Source organism: Patagioenas fasciata, chromosome 1 (genome assembly GCF_037038585.1).
Source record: "Patagioenas fasciata isolate bPatFas1 chromosome 1, bPatFas1.hap1, whole genome shotgun sequence".
Classification (NCBI taxonomy): Eukaryota; Metazoa; Chordata; class Aves; order Columbiformes; family Columbidae; genus Patagioenas; species Patagioenas fasciata.
This window is the reverse complement of record NC_092520.1, coordinates 155,044,100-155,062,302: the sequence shown is the minus strand read 5'-3', so window position 1 is coordinate 155,062,302 and position 18,203 is coordinate 155,044,100. Positions and strand designations below refer to the sequence as shown.

Below are 18,203 nucleotides of genomic sequence, written 5' to 3'. Positions count from 1 at the left end.
GAAAATCTAGTTGTATCCTTTCTGCTTCACAGCTTGTCATTATTTACGCAGGTTCTAGACTCAGCACTTATCTGATAACTCCGTGGATGGTGTATGAGGAAGACCAGTTACAACTATACCGACTGCAAAGCAGATGGATGCATGCACACACACAGAAAGCGTCTGCAGGCTCATCAGGCACGTCTCTGGTTGCACAAGCAGAGCAGGCCACCTGCAGGTACTCCTCAGATCAATGGTGCCCCACCATGTACAATGTGAAAATCGCTCATCCCAGTTGTACCTGTCACTCCTAATCACATTTATTTTTATAATTATCCAAGTATTCAGAGCCTGGATTGTGTTAAACCTAGGTGGTTTTAAGCAAACAAGTGCCAGGGTAGCATAGCTTGTATAATCCACTTAAAACACATTATTGCTGTATCTCGAACAAGATCTCACAGTTTTAGCTCCCACTTGAAATCATCCTACACACATAACACCTGCTACTCCAACAAAATAATACATCAAAAGGCTTTAACAATTAGAAAGAAATTAACTTTGTCTAATGGACACCTGGAAACACAAATGCATGGCACATGCCTTTCTGTGTCCTAGGAATTACGCTGTCACTCGCATTTAAATAAGTTATGTACCGTATTCTTCTTCCTGCTATCTTTGAATAAAGAATATACAAACCCAAGAATGCAGAGCATCCACATATTTCAGCATGCAGTGAGCAGAACATTGCTTCAATACTACCCGTCCAGAAGGAAAGCAGTCCTTTATTCCACTAGCCATTATTTGATACCAAACAAAACCTATATAAAAGGTATCTTTATCAAGAGATATTTTTCCATGCTGTTATTGGTCTGTTCCCATCACCAGGTGAGTTATGGAAAGCATCTGTGCTCTGGAAGTCTAGTCGCATCAGCAAACTGGTAGCAGTACAGGTGGTCTAAGGTTAAAATTCGAGTTCTAATCTTCAATTTACCTCTTATGCATGAGACTGACCTGACTATACAACCTGGGAATATTGTCAGCCTGACGGCTGAGAGATTGGAGCAGTGCAGAACTGAGGAAAGGCCATGAAAGTACAATCTCCTGTATTACTGAGCTCCCACTGAAGCACGCAGGACATCACAAATCGAGTGATTTAAATGAACTGGTGTGCAGCTTTCAGCAAATGAAATTTACCTTGAGGTTTGGTTTTGGTAAGCTTCCCACAGGGTTTTGAAATTGTGACAGTCTTCTGGCAGTCAGCATTATGAAGGGCTCTCTTTAGGTTCCCGGTTCGAGTCTTCAAGGCAGTATTCAAGTCACATTCTCCCCAGGCCTGGAACTGGTATTTGCACTCCGCTGCAAGGAGTAAATAAATGGCATTTTTTAAAACAGAATGACTGAGTGTGAAAACAAAGATGTTACGAGTCTAATAGGATAACATAGACAGTCAGTGATTGTAGACAAAAGCATCATGCAACTGAAGAAAGGAATCCTAAGAAAAATTTAAAGATGATTTGCAATGATAACTGAAGTCTCCACCCCTGCCTCAAATATTTTAAAATTTAATCCTCTTGCCTTTGCATGGATATTGCATTATTGTCATATAAAGAACAAAATATTCAACTATGAAGATACACAACAAAAAAGGGGGAAAAGGGAAGGGGGAAAAGGGAAGGGGGAAAAGGGAAGGGGGAAAAGGGAAGGGGGAAAAGGGAAGGGGGAAAAGGGAAGGGGGAAAAGGGAAGGGGGAAAAGGGAAGGGGGAAAAGGGAAGGGGGAAAAGGGAAGAAACAACAGCAGTGGGAAATGTCATTCACATTTTATATGACTGTTCCTCCATTTGTGTGATGTCAAAGGTTACCAAATAAGGCTTGAATGGTTTCAAGAACATATGTGCAAGTATGAACTTGCCAAGTCTGAAACTAGAGCACTGATTGCCTTGGTAAAGTCACAATGGTGTCAAAGCCTGTGGTTGTTTACTAGAAAAAAGCCACATTTACAAGAGTAATCAGATCTGAGTGCTGGACAGACATCTTGTCCAGGACAGAGTTGACATATCTTTCTGAACAGTTATTATATATGTGAACCTTCTGAATGGAATAATATAGGTGAAATACACTGGTCTTCATTCACTTGTTTCACTGCACACACCTGTAGCCACCCATGCTCCATGCTGCAAATAACACATTGCAAGGTCACATAAAGCCTGTGGTAAGCATCACAGAGATTCACAGGTGTGAGCGAACACACAACACTTAACATTGCTGCCTTAAATAGGGTTGTTCACCACAGGACAGCAGATTTCAGCAAGCTGCTGGAAGACTGAATTTGCAATAAGAAGGCTATATGGACTTTCTGCAAAGGAGCGGCTTCTCTCTGAAGAAGCTGCCTTCTGATGCCTTACGTGTTCTAGCTCCGATGAACTTGAAACATATGTACCCCTTACCTCCAAATTGCTTTTTCCAGTTGCAGGGAATCTTGCACTTCTGAGTCTTGGTGGTTTGTTTGCACTCAGCTCCAGTGCGAGTGCCCTCACGTGTCCCCAGGCCACAGTCACCATTGGTGGGCACACAGACACTCCACTGCCATTCTCCACAGTCAGACTTCTTCGCCTTTTTCTCTGGATGAAGACAAGGAACCAAACCCAAGCAAGAGAAGTGGTCAGTACCCAATGCCTATGGAGAAGTTCCCTAAATTTCACTTAACAGTCACAGCACCTGAACGGGTGAATAAGACAGACATTTGTAAAACAATTGCTTCAAAAGCAAAAGGTCTTGAATCCACAGTTCTGCAGAGACAGGTCAGCCTCTTTGACTCCAAAGCAGGTGGATTATTTAAATTCAGTCCCACTATCATATCTGCTAGTCCACTTAGATATTCTCAAGTGGATTCTCATCTTCAGAGTGAAGACCCATCTAGAAACACTGAGGGATCACTGCCCAACACACACAGGAAGGCGTACCCAGCAAGGACACTCCTCTGTCTCTAGTGGCTGATGGCATGCAAGTATTTTCAGTTCCAACCAAAGCAATATACACTATATAGATTAGAAATGGATGTGTTGATGTTGTGTATCAGGGGATTTGAGAACCTCCAGAGAACAGCTGTGGGATACAAACTTTGCACTTGATATACCATGGTCACATTTCATGTCGGGATATGACCAAAAGTTCAAAGGTGAAGAAAAAGCTATACGGACAAATGTACTTGAAATGCTGTCAATACAGGTGGGTTTGTTGCTCAGGAACAAAAGTAAGAATCATGACTTCATTTGAGTCCTTAAACTCACGTCTGACGAGAAAAGACAGCACTGTTATCAAATGCAAAGTTTTACAAAAATAATTAGTTAGGCCACCAAAACATCACAAGTAACTTTAAATAACCTTATATAGAATTATTTCCTTTTAACTCTTGTATATTTAAGTCAATATTTTCTAATACTTCCATACAGTCACAATGGTTAGAAGCACTTTTTTTTTTAATGAGAACACTAATCCTGATAGACTCACAGGTCTTATTAACTGGTGTGTAAGTAGCCTGTAAATAATAAGACCTTAAGCAAAACACATAAATGTATTTTCTTTAAAAAAAAAAAAAAGTCAAAACTGAGTTTGATAGATATGAATTTTCCACCCCAGGCCTGTCTCTCCTATAATGAGGTCTGAGTTCACCACTGACAGAAAGCAATTACTGCTGGATGTCCAGCTGCCTATAGGCAGCAATGAGTTAGTTCAATTCTTTGTTGGAGGATTTCCACATCACACAGTGTTGGCGTAGCATTGTCATACACAACACTGAATGAGTGACATGATAACTGCTCTTTCATCACGCCTGTTTGGTTCTCCCTAAGTCAAGCATGAACCTACCCCTAAAGCAAATTTTAAGCTGCCTTGCAATGCACACTCTGTGATAAGCTAAGGACTCCATTCTCCAGGGCTGTCAAGCTGCCAGCTTTCATGGAAACTACTTTCTGTTTTCATATTTAACACAGAACAACATGTCACAGCCACAAATCCCTACGCTGTATGTCAAAAGGTTAACGAATGACCTGAATCTCATAACAAAACCAGAAGCATTTGACATTCTCCCACACATGCAATCTCTCTTGGGGATTAACTCCTCTAAATTATGCTGGACCTTACCTGGTTTCTCTTTTTTGCCGGCCTCAGCGGTACTCACAGCTGCCAGAATGAAAACAAGTGCCAGGAGGGCAGCTGTGAACATTCGACGTTGCTGTTGTTGCTGTTGCATTCTGGGGATTAATAAAACAGAGGGAAAAAAGGTTGGTTAGACTGCAAAAGGTGAGACCCATCTAAAGCGTTGCTATAGCACTTTTGGGAAGCTTGGTAATTATTGCTCACTTTCTAGAAACCTGACAGAGAATCAAGGCTCGTTATGGGCCTGGAACTTCTCTCTTCTTTCCTGACCCCTGTCTGGGATTCATTGTGTAAAACTAAACATAACATATACTTTGTGCTTCAGCTTACCCATTCATGTAAGTAGGGAATGCTACACTGGCAATCTTGCAAGGGTTCAAGTTCTTATTAGGCTTACTTGACATCTGGAAAGGTCTTCTTTAATGAAAACTTTTATAGGTAATATGCGATGTTTTATCTCAATTGGCATTGGCATGTTGCTACCTACCTTTTCCTTCCTTCTCCACTTAGTGTCTCTGCTGATATAAATTAAGCTAATTGCCAAATGGGAACAGAGATAGCACTTGCACACACAGCTACAGGCTATCCATAGAATGCTAATGAGCCCAAAATCTGGGTTTGGGAAGCAAACATTAAAATATAAAAGTATACTTAAAACATGTGATTGGTGGTGAAGCAGCGGGTATTAGCCAATCAGCTGCCTGACTTCAATGGCTTAGACACACATTTCTCTTTCACTTTCCTATAATTTGCATTCTCATTTTGGCACTGTTTATCAGAAAGCAGGGCCGTAACAAACATGTACATGGTAGACTAGAAATTGCTTATATAGAAGGTTTTTCCAGGTTGTTTGGGGATTTTGTTTGGTTAGCTGGGGTTTTTTTTGTTGTTGTTGTTTTTTGGGGGTTGTTTGTTTTTATTTTGTTTTGGTTTGAGTTTTTGGGGTTTGGTTTGTTGTTGTTTGTTTGTTTGTTTTCCAAACTAGGGCCCATGACATTCATGCTACACCAGCCCTCTAAAGAAGTGTCAACAGTCAGACACTAAGATGGCCTTAAAACCTCAACTAGACTGATGTTGCAGAGAGATAGAGGCAACCTGATACCATTTTGCTGAGCACAACAACCTTAGGGGAGAAATAATGAGCAAAGAACAAAATGTATTAGAAATTTAATTTGGCACTCCTCAGTATTCCCTGTTGTCAACCTCTTACTCAAAAGCAACGTAATTGTAATTGACGTGGAAAACAGGAAGGAATCCCAAACACAGAGACTTTTAAGTATCCGGCTTTAATATAATGCTAGAAGACATATGATAAAACTTAATAATTTTGTTGAAATAAAGTTCATGTGAGGACTGCAAAACACAGGGCATTCAAATGTCTGAAAGAGTTGTCGTTAGTACCAGTTTGGTTTGGAAGTACCATTTCCCACCATGAAGAAAGAACTACCAGTGTTTCCAGTGAACTCAAATAGAGCCTGGAATTAAAACATACGTGAGTCCTACAGGAGCTTGGGATTGTTTTTTCCTTTCTTCTACTACATATTTCCACTTAGACCCTCTCATGTTTAAACAGAAAATGAAATAAAGAAAAATAAAATAAGCGATAACAAACAATAAATATGCAACTTGCCTTTTAAATCAGCTTACTTCAAACTCACTCTTTATAATCAACCACAGTTGCAATATTGTTCAGACACCAAACTTCCCCCTTAGCCCCTTTCCCTTGGAGAAACTTCACCACCAGTAGCACTGCATCTCACCTCACATCCCATTTTTACTACAATTTATCTATCTTCTCACTTCTGCTCTTTCAAACGAATCACCAGAACCCCTTGTTGGAGTTAAGTGATTGTGTGGAAAAACATATGGAAAGAGAGACAAATGCTTCTATAATGTTAAGACACCATCTCAGCATGCTGCCTGGGGGTGGCAGAACCTGAAGCAAGGCAGCACCAGTGAGTTTGCTGCACAGGATGTCGCCACACGCAAGAGATGCCCACAGTGGGCTTGGGGCTCCCTCCTACACCCCTGCTGCCCACCTCAGGGACTTGGGATGTGGTCTCACATACCCCACGGGCTGCTGGCAGTCACTGGGAGCTGTGGATAACTGCCCATAATGAAGCTGCCTTATATTAAGTTGACAAATTCAAATCTGATTGACATTCTTTTCATTAGTCAGGGAATATAGTTGGGTTTTGGAATCTGAAACGTTCCAGAAGCCCTATAAACAAAAGCCCACAGAGCCTTAATATAGTATGTTTTTTTAAGACTCCTAGTCTCCCTACAGCCAAAACACTTGCCAAGTTGTCTAAGGCAAACACTAAACCTGCAGATATATAGAGAGAGATATATATATATATATATATCCCTCTGGCACAGAGAGCCAGGCTGCTTCCTGCAGTGCCTTCACTATTAATTACCAACAAATGAAAAGCCACATTGTACAGATGGAGGCCTTGCCTGACACACCAATACCTCAAACTTGATGTAAACAGTATGACCACAAAAAATTGAATAGTTTTTTTTGCATGTGGTAGATCAACAAGGGCAGGTGCTCCCACAAAATTACAAATGGCCTACAAAAGGTACCCATTAAATACCAGATATTGTTTCAGAAGGTCAGAAAATCCCACCTGTCAGTAATCATTTGAGTCCAGTCTTCAATTTTCCTTGCAAATATTTCATCTGGCCATTAAAAAGATTGTTAAAGAGAAAAACTTGCCAGACTGGCCTTGTTTTTGAAAACTATTCCACTGAAAATAACTTTGACTTTTTTGGTTTATTTTTTCAAAAGTCAAAGGTGACAATTTCTCAATTTCATTACATTCTTTGATAACATTTCCAGTTCAACCTTGGAATTAAAAACTGCCAAAACCACTAATAGCAATGAAAAAAAAATAGTGTTTCACAGTATGCAAAACAGACTCCTCCTCGACATTTTGATGTTTGTAATGAGCCTGCTATCTGCACCAATGGTAACAAGTAAATCATGTGCCATGAAGGGAAAGTATTTCTAAAATCCTGTATGACAGCCCCTAAGCAGAGTAAGACAACAGCATTTAAACAAATGGCAGTAGCATTTACAACCAACAGGAAGAGGTGAAAATAAAAGTGAAGGAACGAAAAGAGACATTGGGGGTGAGGGGAGCTCCAGGAAACTTCAGAAGGGAGAAAAGTTTATAATGGTTTAGATGGTAAGCTGAAACAAGATCAGAAAAAGAGAGTGAGTAATCAAGAAAAGTGCACCAAAACAGGAATGAGAGAAGAGAGAAATAGTTAATGATGGTTAAAGACTACAACACAGTGTGTTAGGAAAACATGAAGTGTTTAGCAAGGTGAGAAATGAAGCCCAGCTGAGATGCACCCTAGCAAATGGCTTCTTCCAATGAGGAATTACTTCAGTCTTACAGTGGATTTCACAGCCAAGCTCTGCTTGGGAGCAAAAAGTGAAAGGAAAAATAAAAAATGAGAGACAAAAAATTCAAGAGTTCATCAGCCATCCATCTGTGGGTTCAATTACATGTTGAGCACCAGAAAGAGATCCAGGCAGAAGTCGCATTACAGCTGCAATTTAAAGGACCTTCTGAGTGGAGCTTAAGCCTCTCACTCCAAATCCCTCACTGCTCCCAACCTGATTTTACAATCACACTCGTCTCTCTTGAACCTGATTCATTAAATCATTCATTTGCTGTGGGGAGGGCAGTCCACACAACTAAGCATACCAACTCCTTTAGAAAATATCTATCCCTATGGACTGCAGCACACAAATCCCAGCTCTACCAGAGACCCAAACCAACATCTACATAGTGTAGCACACTGGCATGCAGACACTTCCATTTGGGTCCAGAAATGCTGCAAACACTTTCACGCAGCTCCAGGCTTTGTCTAACAGCCCAAGAGAAAGTTTACTCGTTCCAACTCAAGACCCTGCAAATGGAGCTTGCTTCCTTCATACCCAAGTTGGCAGCCCAGGCATTTTCATGATGTGCTCCTTAGATCTTCGGATCTCAGTTACTGCAAGTCGAGCTGGATGGAGCGACTCTGTCTGGACTTAGGCAATTAATTCTTATTCAGGTTCTTAATTTCTCACATCTGAACGAGGCTTTCTTGAACACAAGCATTCAAACAAACCAGACAATTTCAGATCAAGCTCTATCAGTGAGCAAGTGTTTATTTTTCTTAGCCTCACTGAAGCTAGCATATGCAGCACATCCTAGGTTCACATATGCCTTTTGCAGGTGGCTTTTTTGCTATTAATAACTATTACTCACAAGCCCTTCCCTTCATCTGTTTCTTCCAAAACAACTGGCAAGATCCCAGATTTTAGAAGCAAGTATTTTATTATTAGTCCCTATGAGTGTATCTCCCACTCTGAACTATCAGGTTCTCTCACATGGTTTAACCCATCCATATCCTCCAGCTCTTTCAGTATAATATGCCAAAAATCAACTGTATTGATAATGACAGACCACACACTTTCTAGTGAGTTTGCAAAGCCCCAGAACTGAGGCTTATGAAGTCTTGCTCTGTCTGAGCTTTCCTTTGCCTGTCTGCAGCTTTGTCACATTTGGTTTAGCTGCAACAGCATTTTTTCTAATTGACCAGCTAGCTATGGCTAATTTGATTTATTTTTCTTTGCCATCATTTGGAGCCACCAGGTTTTATTATGCTTTTAGAATAAAGTATAATACTGTGGAGAAATACAGGAGTGGTATCTTGAAAAAGGACTTGAGAAGTGGAGACATGGAATGCAGTGTAAGAGAAGTACAGGTATGGGAGATAAGAGATGAGGCACAGGCTTGACAATGGAGACCCCCAGCTATAAAAAAAAACTCACTCATGGTCCAATAAAGAAATGTAGAGCTGGACAAAACTGGGTATGTGAGTAAGAGAACACAAAAATAGTTTCCAACACACCTAAAAGGCACCAAATACAGTAAGTATGGGTACAATGTGGAGCTGCAGACAGACGAAGAAAGAGAAAGGCATAAAAGCACATTAGCGAACACAAAAACCAACCCCAAGTTGATCCTAAAGTGCGTAATGGTCACCATAACCATCCACACCACCATCGTAATGAAAGCACCAACCTTAGTGCCAAGAGGAGCTGGGGAAGGGTCAGCATAACATTAGGAAAAGAAGGTGAATCTAAGTGTGCATATAACAATTTTAACTGGTGGTAGTATTGTTGTTACCATGATTGTAACAACTGCATAGACATATTCTTTTTCTGTAATAATTACACCTACACTAATAATTATTCTTGGATTACTATTAAGATTTCATTTATACTAACAATATTTTAAAATTTATATTAAAATATTTAAAAGGTATGGTTCCTTTTTGCCCATTTTGGACATAACTATGACTCCCAGCTTTGCCTTTTAGTGCACTATCATTTTCATCCCATGATCACGAATAAATAAAATGCATCCCAAAAGCAGACTTAAATTCCTAAAACCCATTATTTCTCTTCACAAACACATTTTGAGTCCTCTTTCAGCTCCTTACCCATGTTAGAACTACCTTTCACATTAATCCTTCTTTTTTTCCTGCTTGAATGGATAATTTCTCATCAAGTCCCACAACAAACACTTTAATAAATTACAGTTTGATTAGTCCCAGATTACTCATATCTACAAAATCAGTTTTTAAATGAGCTAGTTTGGGAGATTAGTCTCCTTTCAGTAAACACATGCTGTGTTTAATGAAACTTAACTTTTACCTCCACTTCTTAAATTATTCTTTCATTCAAAATTTGTTCTATTTTGTGGTTCATCAAGGGCAGATGAACATCTCTACAGTTACCCAGATCTGCTTCTTTCCCCCTTCTTAAATATAAATATTATATTTACTATGCTCCAGTGGTACAACAGCAGGAAGTATTTGACGCATGTTTTAACATATCAAGTGACGCTTTTGCAGTGCTGCAAGATGGAAACACACAGTTTTCTTTGTAAAAGAGAAGTTAAGAGAATTTGGCTTTTAGGACACTGACCTCCAAAACAGTTGCGGGAACTTCTGCTTCCCCAGGTATCTTTCTCATTCACCATCGGGTGCATGTCCCTATGTCCTACCTGAGCTCCCATATTGAAAACCAAGGCAAATGCTCATGCTCTCTTGGATCCATAACTTAGTGACCTGTAATCTTCCAACTATAAAATGCTCCGTCTTCCCTGGCAGACATAAACATTTCTTTTCTTGTCTTTATTTGTAGGACTAAGAATAAAAATAGATGTAGGTTTACTTTTTATTTCTTTGCAAGACTACAGTCAGCTTAGTTTTTGGTGAGTCTCAGCAATCTGTCGCTTCTGAACTTCCAAGAGACTACTTTCTACCTTTTTCTTAAATTCCCGCAAGCTCCCGATAGCGATTTAGTGGGTTGATCTCCAGTTAGATTTGGTATTCCTCTCTACAGGCTTCTTTTCCTCTCTTTATTCTTGAGGAAGTAATTTTTTTTTTACTTCGATACAAAGACATTTGAAGAAATCCTTTATTAAAAATCTTGCATTGGTCCAACACACATCACCAGTTTACTTAATACCTTAAAAATCAACTTTTAAAATTCAGAAACTGAATTAGCTTTATGTTCATGATTCTATGTAATATAAACTGAATCAGCCTGCTAAAACTTGATACAAGTAGTTATTTTTAAGGATGAGCTTTAAGGATAAGCTGTAAGGTCATACTGAATTGAATTCTAAAATAGCATCAACTTTTTTATAGTCCTATAGTAGGTAGTGAAGAAATTACATCCACAAATAATTAGCCTCTATTATTATTAGCAGCATTTACCTTCTAATCTAAATTTGGAAAGATAAGGCCTTGTATAATGAGAGATCTCCATATTATATTTTCCTCATGCATAACACCACAAGGACTTCTAACTAAATTCACATCCAACTTTGGGTTGACACAAAACCAGTAGATATTTTTCCACATTCCTCCAAAGTAGTTTTGAGTTATACGAATCCTATCTTATGCATACTAGTAGCTCTGATTTATTTACAGTGTATCATTAATTTCCATCACAGCTCTATGACTTTACTGTAGTTTCTGTCTTTATTGGACCCTTTCTGGACCTTAAAGTCCTGTCTAGCAGTCATGACTACCATTACAGAGTGTGTGGGGGCTATCTCAATAATATCCATTTGCAGGTATTACACCTCTTTCCAGCTTCTCCAACGCATTGCCCAGGACAGCTGCACCTGATATCTGATCTCACCCAAGTGTCTTCCAGGTATCACCTTTTCATTAAGTATTTTCCACTCTGAAAACTGCAGTTTTCAAGAACAGTAATTTATTTCTTTGTCTTGGCTACCCTGCTACTGTCATGTTGTTTCTTTATCTAATGCTAAATCTTTATCCACCTTATTTTTCCTTCCTGAGTACTAAAAGTAGACTCAGACATCACATGTGTTTCTCTGTATGCTTTCTTACACGTGAAGATCCCCAAACTTTCCTCAGAGCACAAAGCCTTGAGCCAGCTTGCTGATATTCATCATTTAGTTGCACCTTCATAGACCAAAGAAATGCTATGTTCCTTTAAAACAGAACTACTACTAGAGCCATAGTAGTCTAAGCCTAAAAGTAAGCCAAGAATTAAGGAAAGAAGGAACTTTTAATCATAACAACTCATTCAACTGATTGCTCAACTAAATGATACTATCTCTGATTGAAAAAACATGCCTTAATCTAATTTCTAACAATGGTTATGTTTCAGAATGATTTTATTAAAGAAAACCTAGTAGAATAATGATGAAACATGACGTTTTCTTCTTTGGTCTAATAAGCAATGGAATGATATTTTACTCTTGGAGGTAGGGGATGGGTGAATTGGTCAGTGTACCAAAAAACCCACCCATATTAATTCAGATACCAGCAGGTACTGCAATCCTGCCCAAAACAAAATCTGTGCTCACTTACCTTACTCCTTTGACTTTCCCGTGAGGAATCAGTATTCTCTTGTGATATAATCATGAAATTTCAGGAACCAAACCATGGACACCAATGTCCTGAGTCTGTGTGTTAACAAGTTAGTTCAACATCGTGTAAGAAAACCCCAAACCCTACTGTAAAAAGCTCTTTGTGTTTCAGCCATAGGAGGATGGCTGTGTAGCCTGTTCAGCACTTCAGCACCAGCCTCCGGGTCCCTGTTTCAACATCCATGACATGCTGCAGCTGGCAGGTTGCTCTGCCTGGCAAAATAACAGAGAACCAGGGAGTTTCAACTAACAGGCGCTTCTCAACTTTTCTTTTTTCTATCCTCTCCTTTGCTTCCATACTAGGGGGAGAGAGGGACCACCCCACACAGAAGCAGCTCCAGCGATGCTCTCCCTTCATGCAGGAGAAGGGAAACTGGCAAGCAGCAGCTGGTAGGGAAGAGGCAATTGCTTCCCAGGTCAGTTTGTACTGCAAGGAGTTGGGTAACCAGCAATTTATTCAGCACCATAGTGGCAAGTTAGAAAAAAAATAAATCAAAATTGAGTATAAGTATCTGTTTCTTGCTGTAGAACAGCCAGGGACAAGTTAGAAAACTCTAGAAGGGTGAAATTATATTTGGCAAACTTTTTTTTTTTAAACAGCATTTATGCTCAGCTACAGCACAGGACACCCATAATAACAAGCCAGAATCAAACATGTAGCTAAAAAGGGAAAAAATCACAGCATGACCCTTCTGATAAGCCCAAATCAAATACTTTGCTTAAAAAATTGCAGTGTGCAGCTCAGGGACTACATTTTGGAATATGCAATCAACTTCATATTCTCTTTTCAACATGGACAACATTAAGAGCCAGAAAAATGAGCAGAGGCCAGCAAGTAATGTCAACACCATAAAAATAAGCAGGGAACCACGAGTTGCATGACTGTAGAAAATTATTAACATATAAACAACAAAAAATCAAAAGTAATGACCAATTAGCATGCCCCATCTAGCTTTGTTCAAGTAAATAAGCTAAAGTAATTAGTTAAGTTGTGGATAACGGTTGCCCAAGCCTTTGATATTTGCATAGTTGATTGCATGTTTGTCTCTCACATCAGGCTAAGGAAAACACACACTGGATATTTTATATTTCTCACTCCCCAGGCATAAATTAATAGCCTGGGTACATGAATTCTGCCTTTAGTGCTAAGCATAATTTAGACTGACTCAAGACTCAAGAAAACAGCCCATCCAAACAAATACTGACAGAACAGTTTTTTGTTTTACAAAAATGTTTACCAAAATTGAAATATTTTGCTGAAATAAAAATATTATGCCAAAATTAAAATGTTTCATGCGAGAACATCTCTTTCAACAAGACGGCACGTCTTTGAGAGCATTTTTATGAATTAAAAGAAATTTATTGTTGTTCTTACAACCTCACTAAGATCAAACTGTGTTCTCTCCCACTAAAAATATAGTTTTATGCAAGCTATACAAAGAATCCTACTGCTTCTCAGAGGCCAGTTCTCTGGATACTTCTACAACATAACATCAGACCTAGAAATCTGAACCTCCATTTGGACTTCTCATTAGCCAGCTCCATTTCTCAGGGAGCACCAAGAGCTGTGCAATTCCTTCACTGCAAGTTTTAAACAACATTTCTCCAACCCAGGACACTATAGACATTCATCTGATCACAGAAGAAGGAATCAATTCTAAAATGTGTCATTTTTGGGGGCTGAAAGTTTAGCATTCATGCAGTAGTGTTGTGAACAAAAATATAATGGTAACCAATCGTTTCCTCCTCAGAGGAGAAGTGTAGAAAGCGGAAACACAGTGCTGAATAAACACAACAGGCAGTACAAATGGTTAAAATGCCAGGGAACCAAAAATCTAATAGAGGTGACCAAAATCCTCCAAAGGGGATTAAAAATTTTATTATTCTGTCTTTCCAACATCAGATTTTACAAAAGTGATTTTATTTTCAGAAAACCTAGGGAACACACCTAATATTTATTAAATGTTATAATTGCAAAAAACGCATATTCAGTATCATAAGCTGATGTCAAGAAATTAACCATGTCAACAAAAGGGTGAAAAACCATGCTGTCCCTTTCAGAGAAGCATTACATCTATTAAATATAAAAAAGACAGTTGATATTTTCTCTCTTAGTCCCCAGTCAGTGTATAGAGATAATTTTCTCAGCCCTGGCCTTCAAACTTTCACTTAGAAACTACATCATTGACATGAACATCACTGTTGGAAGCAGTTTTCTCTCCTCCTTCCCTGAGCTCTTATTTTGCTCTCACACTTTCTTCCTCTCTTTTGCTCATGGTGGTTCTGAGCAAGCCAGGGCTCTTGAGCAATAACTAATGCTGACTTCTGCACCTGCATCTTCTATTAACCTTCCCGCCCACTGGTCTAGCTGAGAGGCTGAAAAAAATAAAACAAAAACCCCCAAACTAAGGCTGATACTTTAGTTTGTTCTGATGTATTTCTTAAAAAAAAAAAAAAAAAAAAAAAAAAAAAAGACATTTTAAGCCACTTCTGTTACTGTGATGTTTTCTTCCTCTCCCTGCTCTTCCCACTATGATCACAGCTGCTGTGTCAGTATCTATGAAGTCACACTGAGGTTCTTTACACTTTCATGTCTTCAAGACTAAAGATCAGATTAGAGTGTAGGATTTAACTAGCCAACAATCAACCAGGAATATTGCTGGAGACTCACCTCTATTCTCTCAAACTACTTTCCTTTCAGTGACAACAAGTCCGAGCTGCTGATTCAACTCTCCTAGGCATCTCTTGCATCAATGTGTCTCTCATGGAGAATCCACAGGTCATGGTCATGAGTTTCCTCAGCCACAACTACTAATAGATCTGTTCTGTCTATTCTCTTTTGACTTCACCACTCCCTCAAAGTGCAAAAGATACAATCACCTGAGAATGACAGGGCGGGGGAGGGAAAACAAGCTCTTATCACAGTTACACTTTCTGCCTCCTTTCTCACCCCAAACTGGATGGTATCATTGCTCTACTAAAGTCCTTTTGATTGCCTGAGATTATCAAAACACAAAGTATTTTTTCATGGTTTTGCAATGACTCTATGTGTCCAGATCTCTACTACTCAGATACCATGATGTTACTGGGCCAGAAAAGGTCAAATAAACACTGTAATACAGAGTTTTCTGGTATAAGGAGTACAACTGATGTCTGTTCAGCTAGCTAATGTATTTTCATCTATGAGGCATTATTTTGGGTACCTTCTGATAATGTTAAAGTAAGACGTGCCATATTCCCATTTACTTGCGAAACGGAGGATAGAAGAGTCTCTCATTGTCACTGTCTGGCCAAGAGAAAGTTTTCTTCACAACAGAATAAATTTATGAAGTCTCATTTACTTGACTGCAGCAGTTGTAATAATGTCCTACGGATATCAAGTCAGGAAAAAAACAGGAGCGATCAATGATTATAATTGTTTTTGTAATTAGATCCACAGCCAAATGTTATTATTACCACAATTATGAGGAAAAAACGGTATGCATATATACACCGATGTCACCACAGCCCCAGTGGTCACACCATTATTGTGAATGCATCATGATTTGAGAGCTGTTTAAGCTGTGACATGATTTTCATAACGAACAGCTGTACTCTACAAGCCAGGCAGATGCCTCCACTGTATTCTTATTCTCTTTTTCTCCCTCTGCCTCAACGAGGACATTTTCAGCTCAATGGCAACAGGCAAATCACAACATCTGTTATTGTCCTCACTTCTCCATCTATGAAATACGGATAATAGCACTTGCCTCCTTCAAAAAAAAAAAAAACAACACACTGAGAAACCCATAATAAAAATGATTATGTGAAAGGAGGATAATTTTATTATCCAGCATCAGCTGAAGCTTGCTTTGCTTTCCTGGATCTCCTGCCTCTGTTGTTCCAGGCCTTGAGCAGTGTGGCCAGATTCCTCCAAACAGAGGAGAACAGCAGCAACACTGCAGCTCCCAGTGGCTCAGCACATTTTTGAGGGAAAGTTGCAAGACACAGTAGAACCCCTGTCTCTTTTATAAGTACCTTTCCTTGGAAGCAATCAAGTTTTGTCAAATACTTAAGTTTTGATTTGACTGAGCTGACTGTCAGTTTGAAGATCTTTTTTTTTAACCTCTAATCAGACTCCAGAAAATACTCTACACTGCTAAAGAAAATGGCCCATTTTATTTCCTTTACTCATTATTACTCCCTGTCTCCTTTGCTGTCTGTCTATTCAGACAGCACTCCAAAATACGCAGTGAAGTCAGAAATCTGTTTAAGGTGAAAGCACATGGCCTCTCACCTATGCCCTCTATTAAACTTTTTGAAGGATTACATTTATTATTTTTTTTTCAGATAAATCATCTTATTGATTCAAGTGACAAATCTCAGGGCACTGGGACATCTATGCAAAAGTGAATACGGAAAAAATTAATTCAACCAAAACAAATGTGGTGTGCAAATGAAATGTATGTTTTGGCTGTGTTATAGCACAGGACTAGAATGTAGTTTTAAATCATTCTCCTCCAAATGCAGTTAGTGAGCAGAGGGCAACAGTTGTGTAGCATGTTTTCTCCTCTTTGTTACTCAGAAAGCAAGTAGCATCTCTGAGGCACATACACCCTTCAGTATGATACCAGTCAGCAAAGACAGAGTCCAGACCTCACCTTCTGCAACTAATATTCATAGAATCATTTATGTTGGAAAAGACCTTTAATTTAGAGTCCAACTGATAACCTAACACTGGCAAGTCTGCCACTATACCACGTCCCTAAACACCGCATCTACATGCCTTTTAAATACCACCAAGGATAGTGACTCAACCACTTCCACGGGCAGCATGTTCCAGTGCTTGATAACCCCTTTTCACTGAAGAAGTTTTTCCCTAATATCCAATCTAAGTCTCCCATGGCACAACTTGAGGTCCTTTCCTCTCATCCTATTGTTTATTACTTGGGAAAAGAGACTGACACCTCCCTCGCTACAACCTCCCTTCAGGTACTTCACAGCCCTTCCTACTTGGCTAGGGCTTTAAGAACTGCCTCTGTTATTCCAAGTGCAATTTAGGAACCACCTTGAATTACAAGGACATTCACTGTGGTATTTAAGGATAGCAAAAAATGAGCAGAGATGCAGCACCACTGCCTTTTTATGTATGGGAGCCCGGCCAATGTTTACCATGACAATATTGCTGCTAGTAATGGGCAACAGCTTTTGATGGTTGTGGTGAAGCACTGTCAGGCACTGATGCTGAACAACTGCATTTTGTGATAGCACCTCAAAGTCGTGCCTCCATCCATGTGAGATTGTCATAGACACACGAGGCCAGAGGAAGAAAGGAAAGTCCAATCACCTTCACTTGGCTGAATACAAACTGTGGTTTAGGGACATAAATCTACTTGTGTATCATTATCCAAAAAGTGTGTGACAGAGAGAGAAGTTTTTTCAGAAAATGTTAGTCTTGCACCTTAAGCAGAAAAACATTGTAAACAGAAAACACCACTTTCAAATTTGTCCAGGAAGACCAAGTGCCCTGCTGCAGTTACCTTATCTGCAATAAGTTTCATATTTTTATCAAAGGTAAAACAAATTCAAATGATATTGTAGCTATACCATTCAATGCAGGTGGCAGAGGATGAAGTTGTATAGTGTGCAGTATATAAGAGGCGAGACTTCAGAGCAGCCTTTTTGTTTTTTAGACTGTTGAGCTCTTCTGCTACATTCCATAAAATCTTTCAAATTTGTAACTCAATACAGAGCTGTATATTTGCACCAAAATTTTGGTAGCTACACAATAAGCGTGCATGCTGCTGTAGGTGTACTATTCAAAGGACACTGTGCCGCAGGTACCTTTCAGCCATGAAATGGGTCAAAATACATTCAGTCTTTTAAATACCTGTTTTCATCTACCCAAGGAGGGCAGGAGTGTGTATTCATGATTAATTAACCTTCTCTGCCATCATCCTCATAAGCTGGAAGGTATTTGAAAAAATTAAGAAACTCCATTCAAATTAAAAATTCTTGTTATCTGACATCCTGGCTGTAATTTGATGGTCACCATTTCACCTTGTTCTTTTAATTTTCCTTCGAAGTCTCATTTTGTCTAATCC

At 39.2% G+C, this 18,203-nt stretch overlaps 1 protein-coding gene across 1 annotated transcript in view; it reads right to left on the bottom strand.

Annotated features, from left to right (window-relative positions):
- The window catches only part of PTN (pleiotrophin), a 70,181-nt gene that overhangs the window by 12,719 nt on the left and 39,259 nt on the right, over positions 1-18,203 (bottom strand). Inside the window, exons 2-4 of the mRNA XM_065839785.2 lie at positions 4,121-4,230; positions 2,425-2,598; positions 1,174-1,335 (exon numbers count right to left, since the gene is read on the bottom strand). Of these exons, the coding sequence (XP_065695857.1) occupies positions 1,174-1,335; positions 2,425-2,598; positions 4,121-4,229 (445 nt within the window). The 5' untranslated portion in view covers position 4,230. The remainder of the gene's footprint in view (positions 1-1,173; positions 1,336-2,424; positions 2,599-4,120; positions 4,231-18,203) is intronic.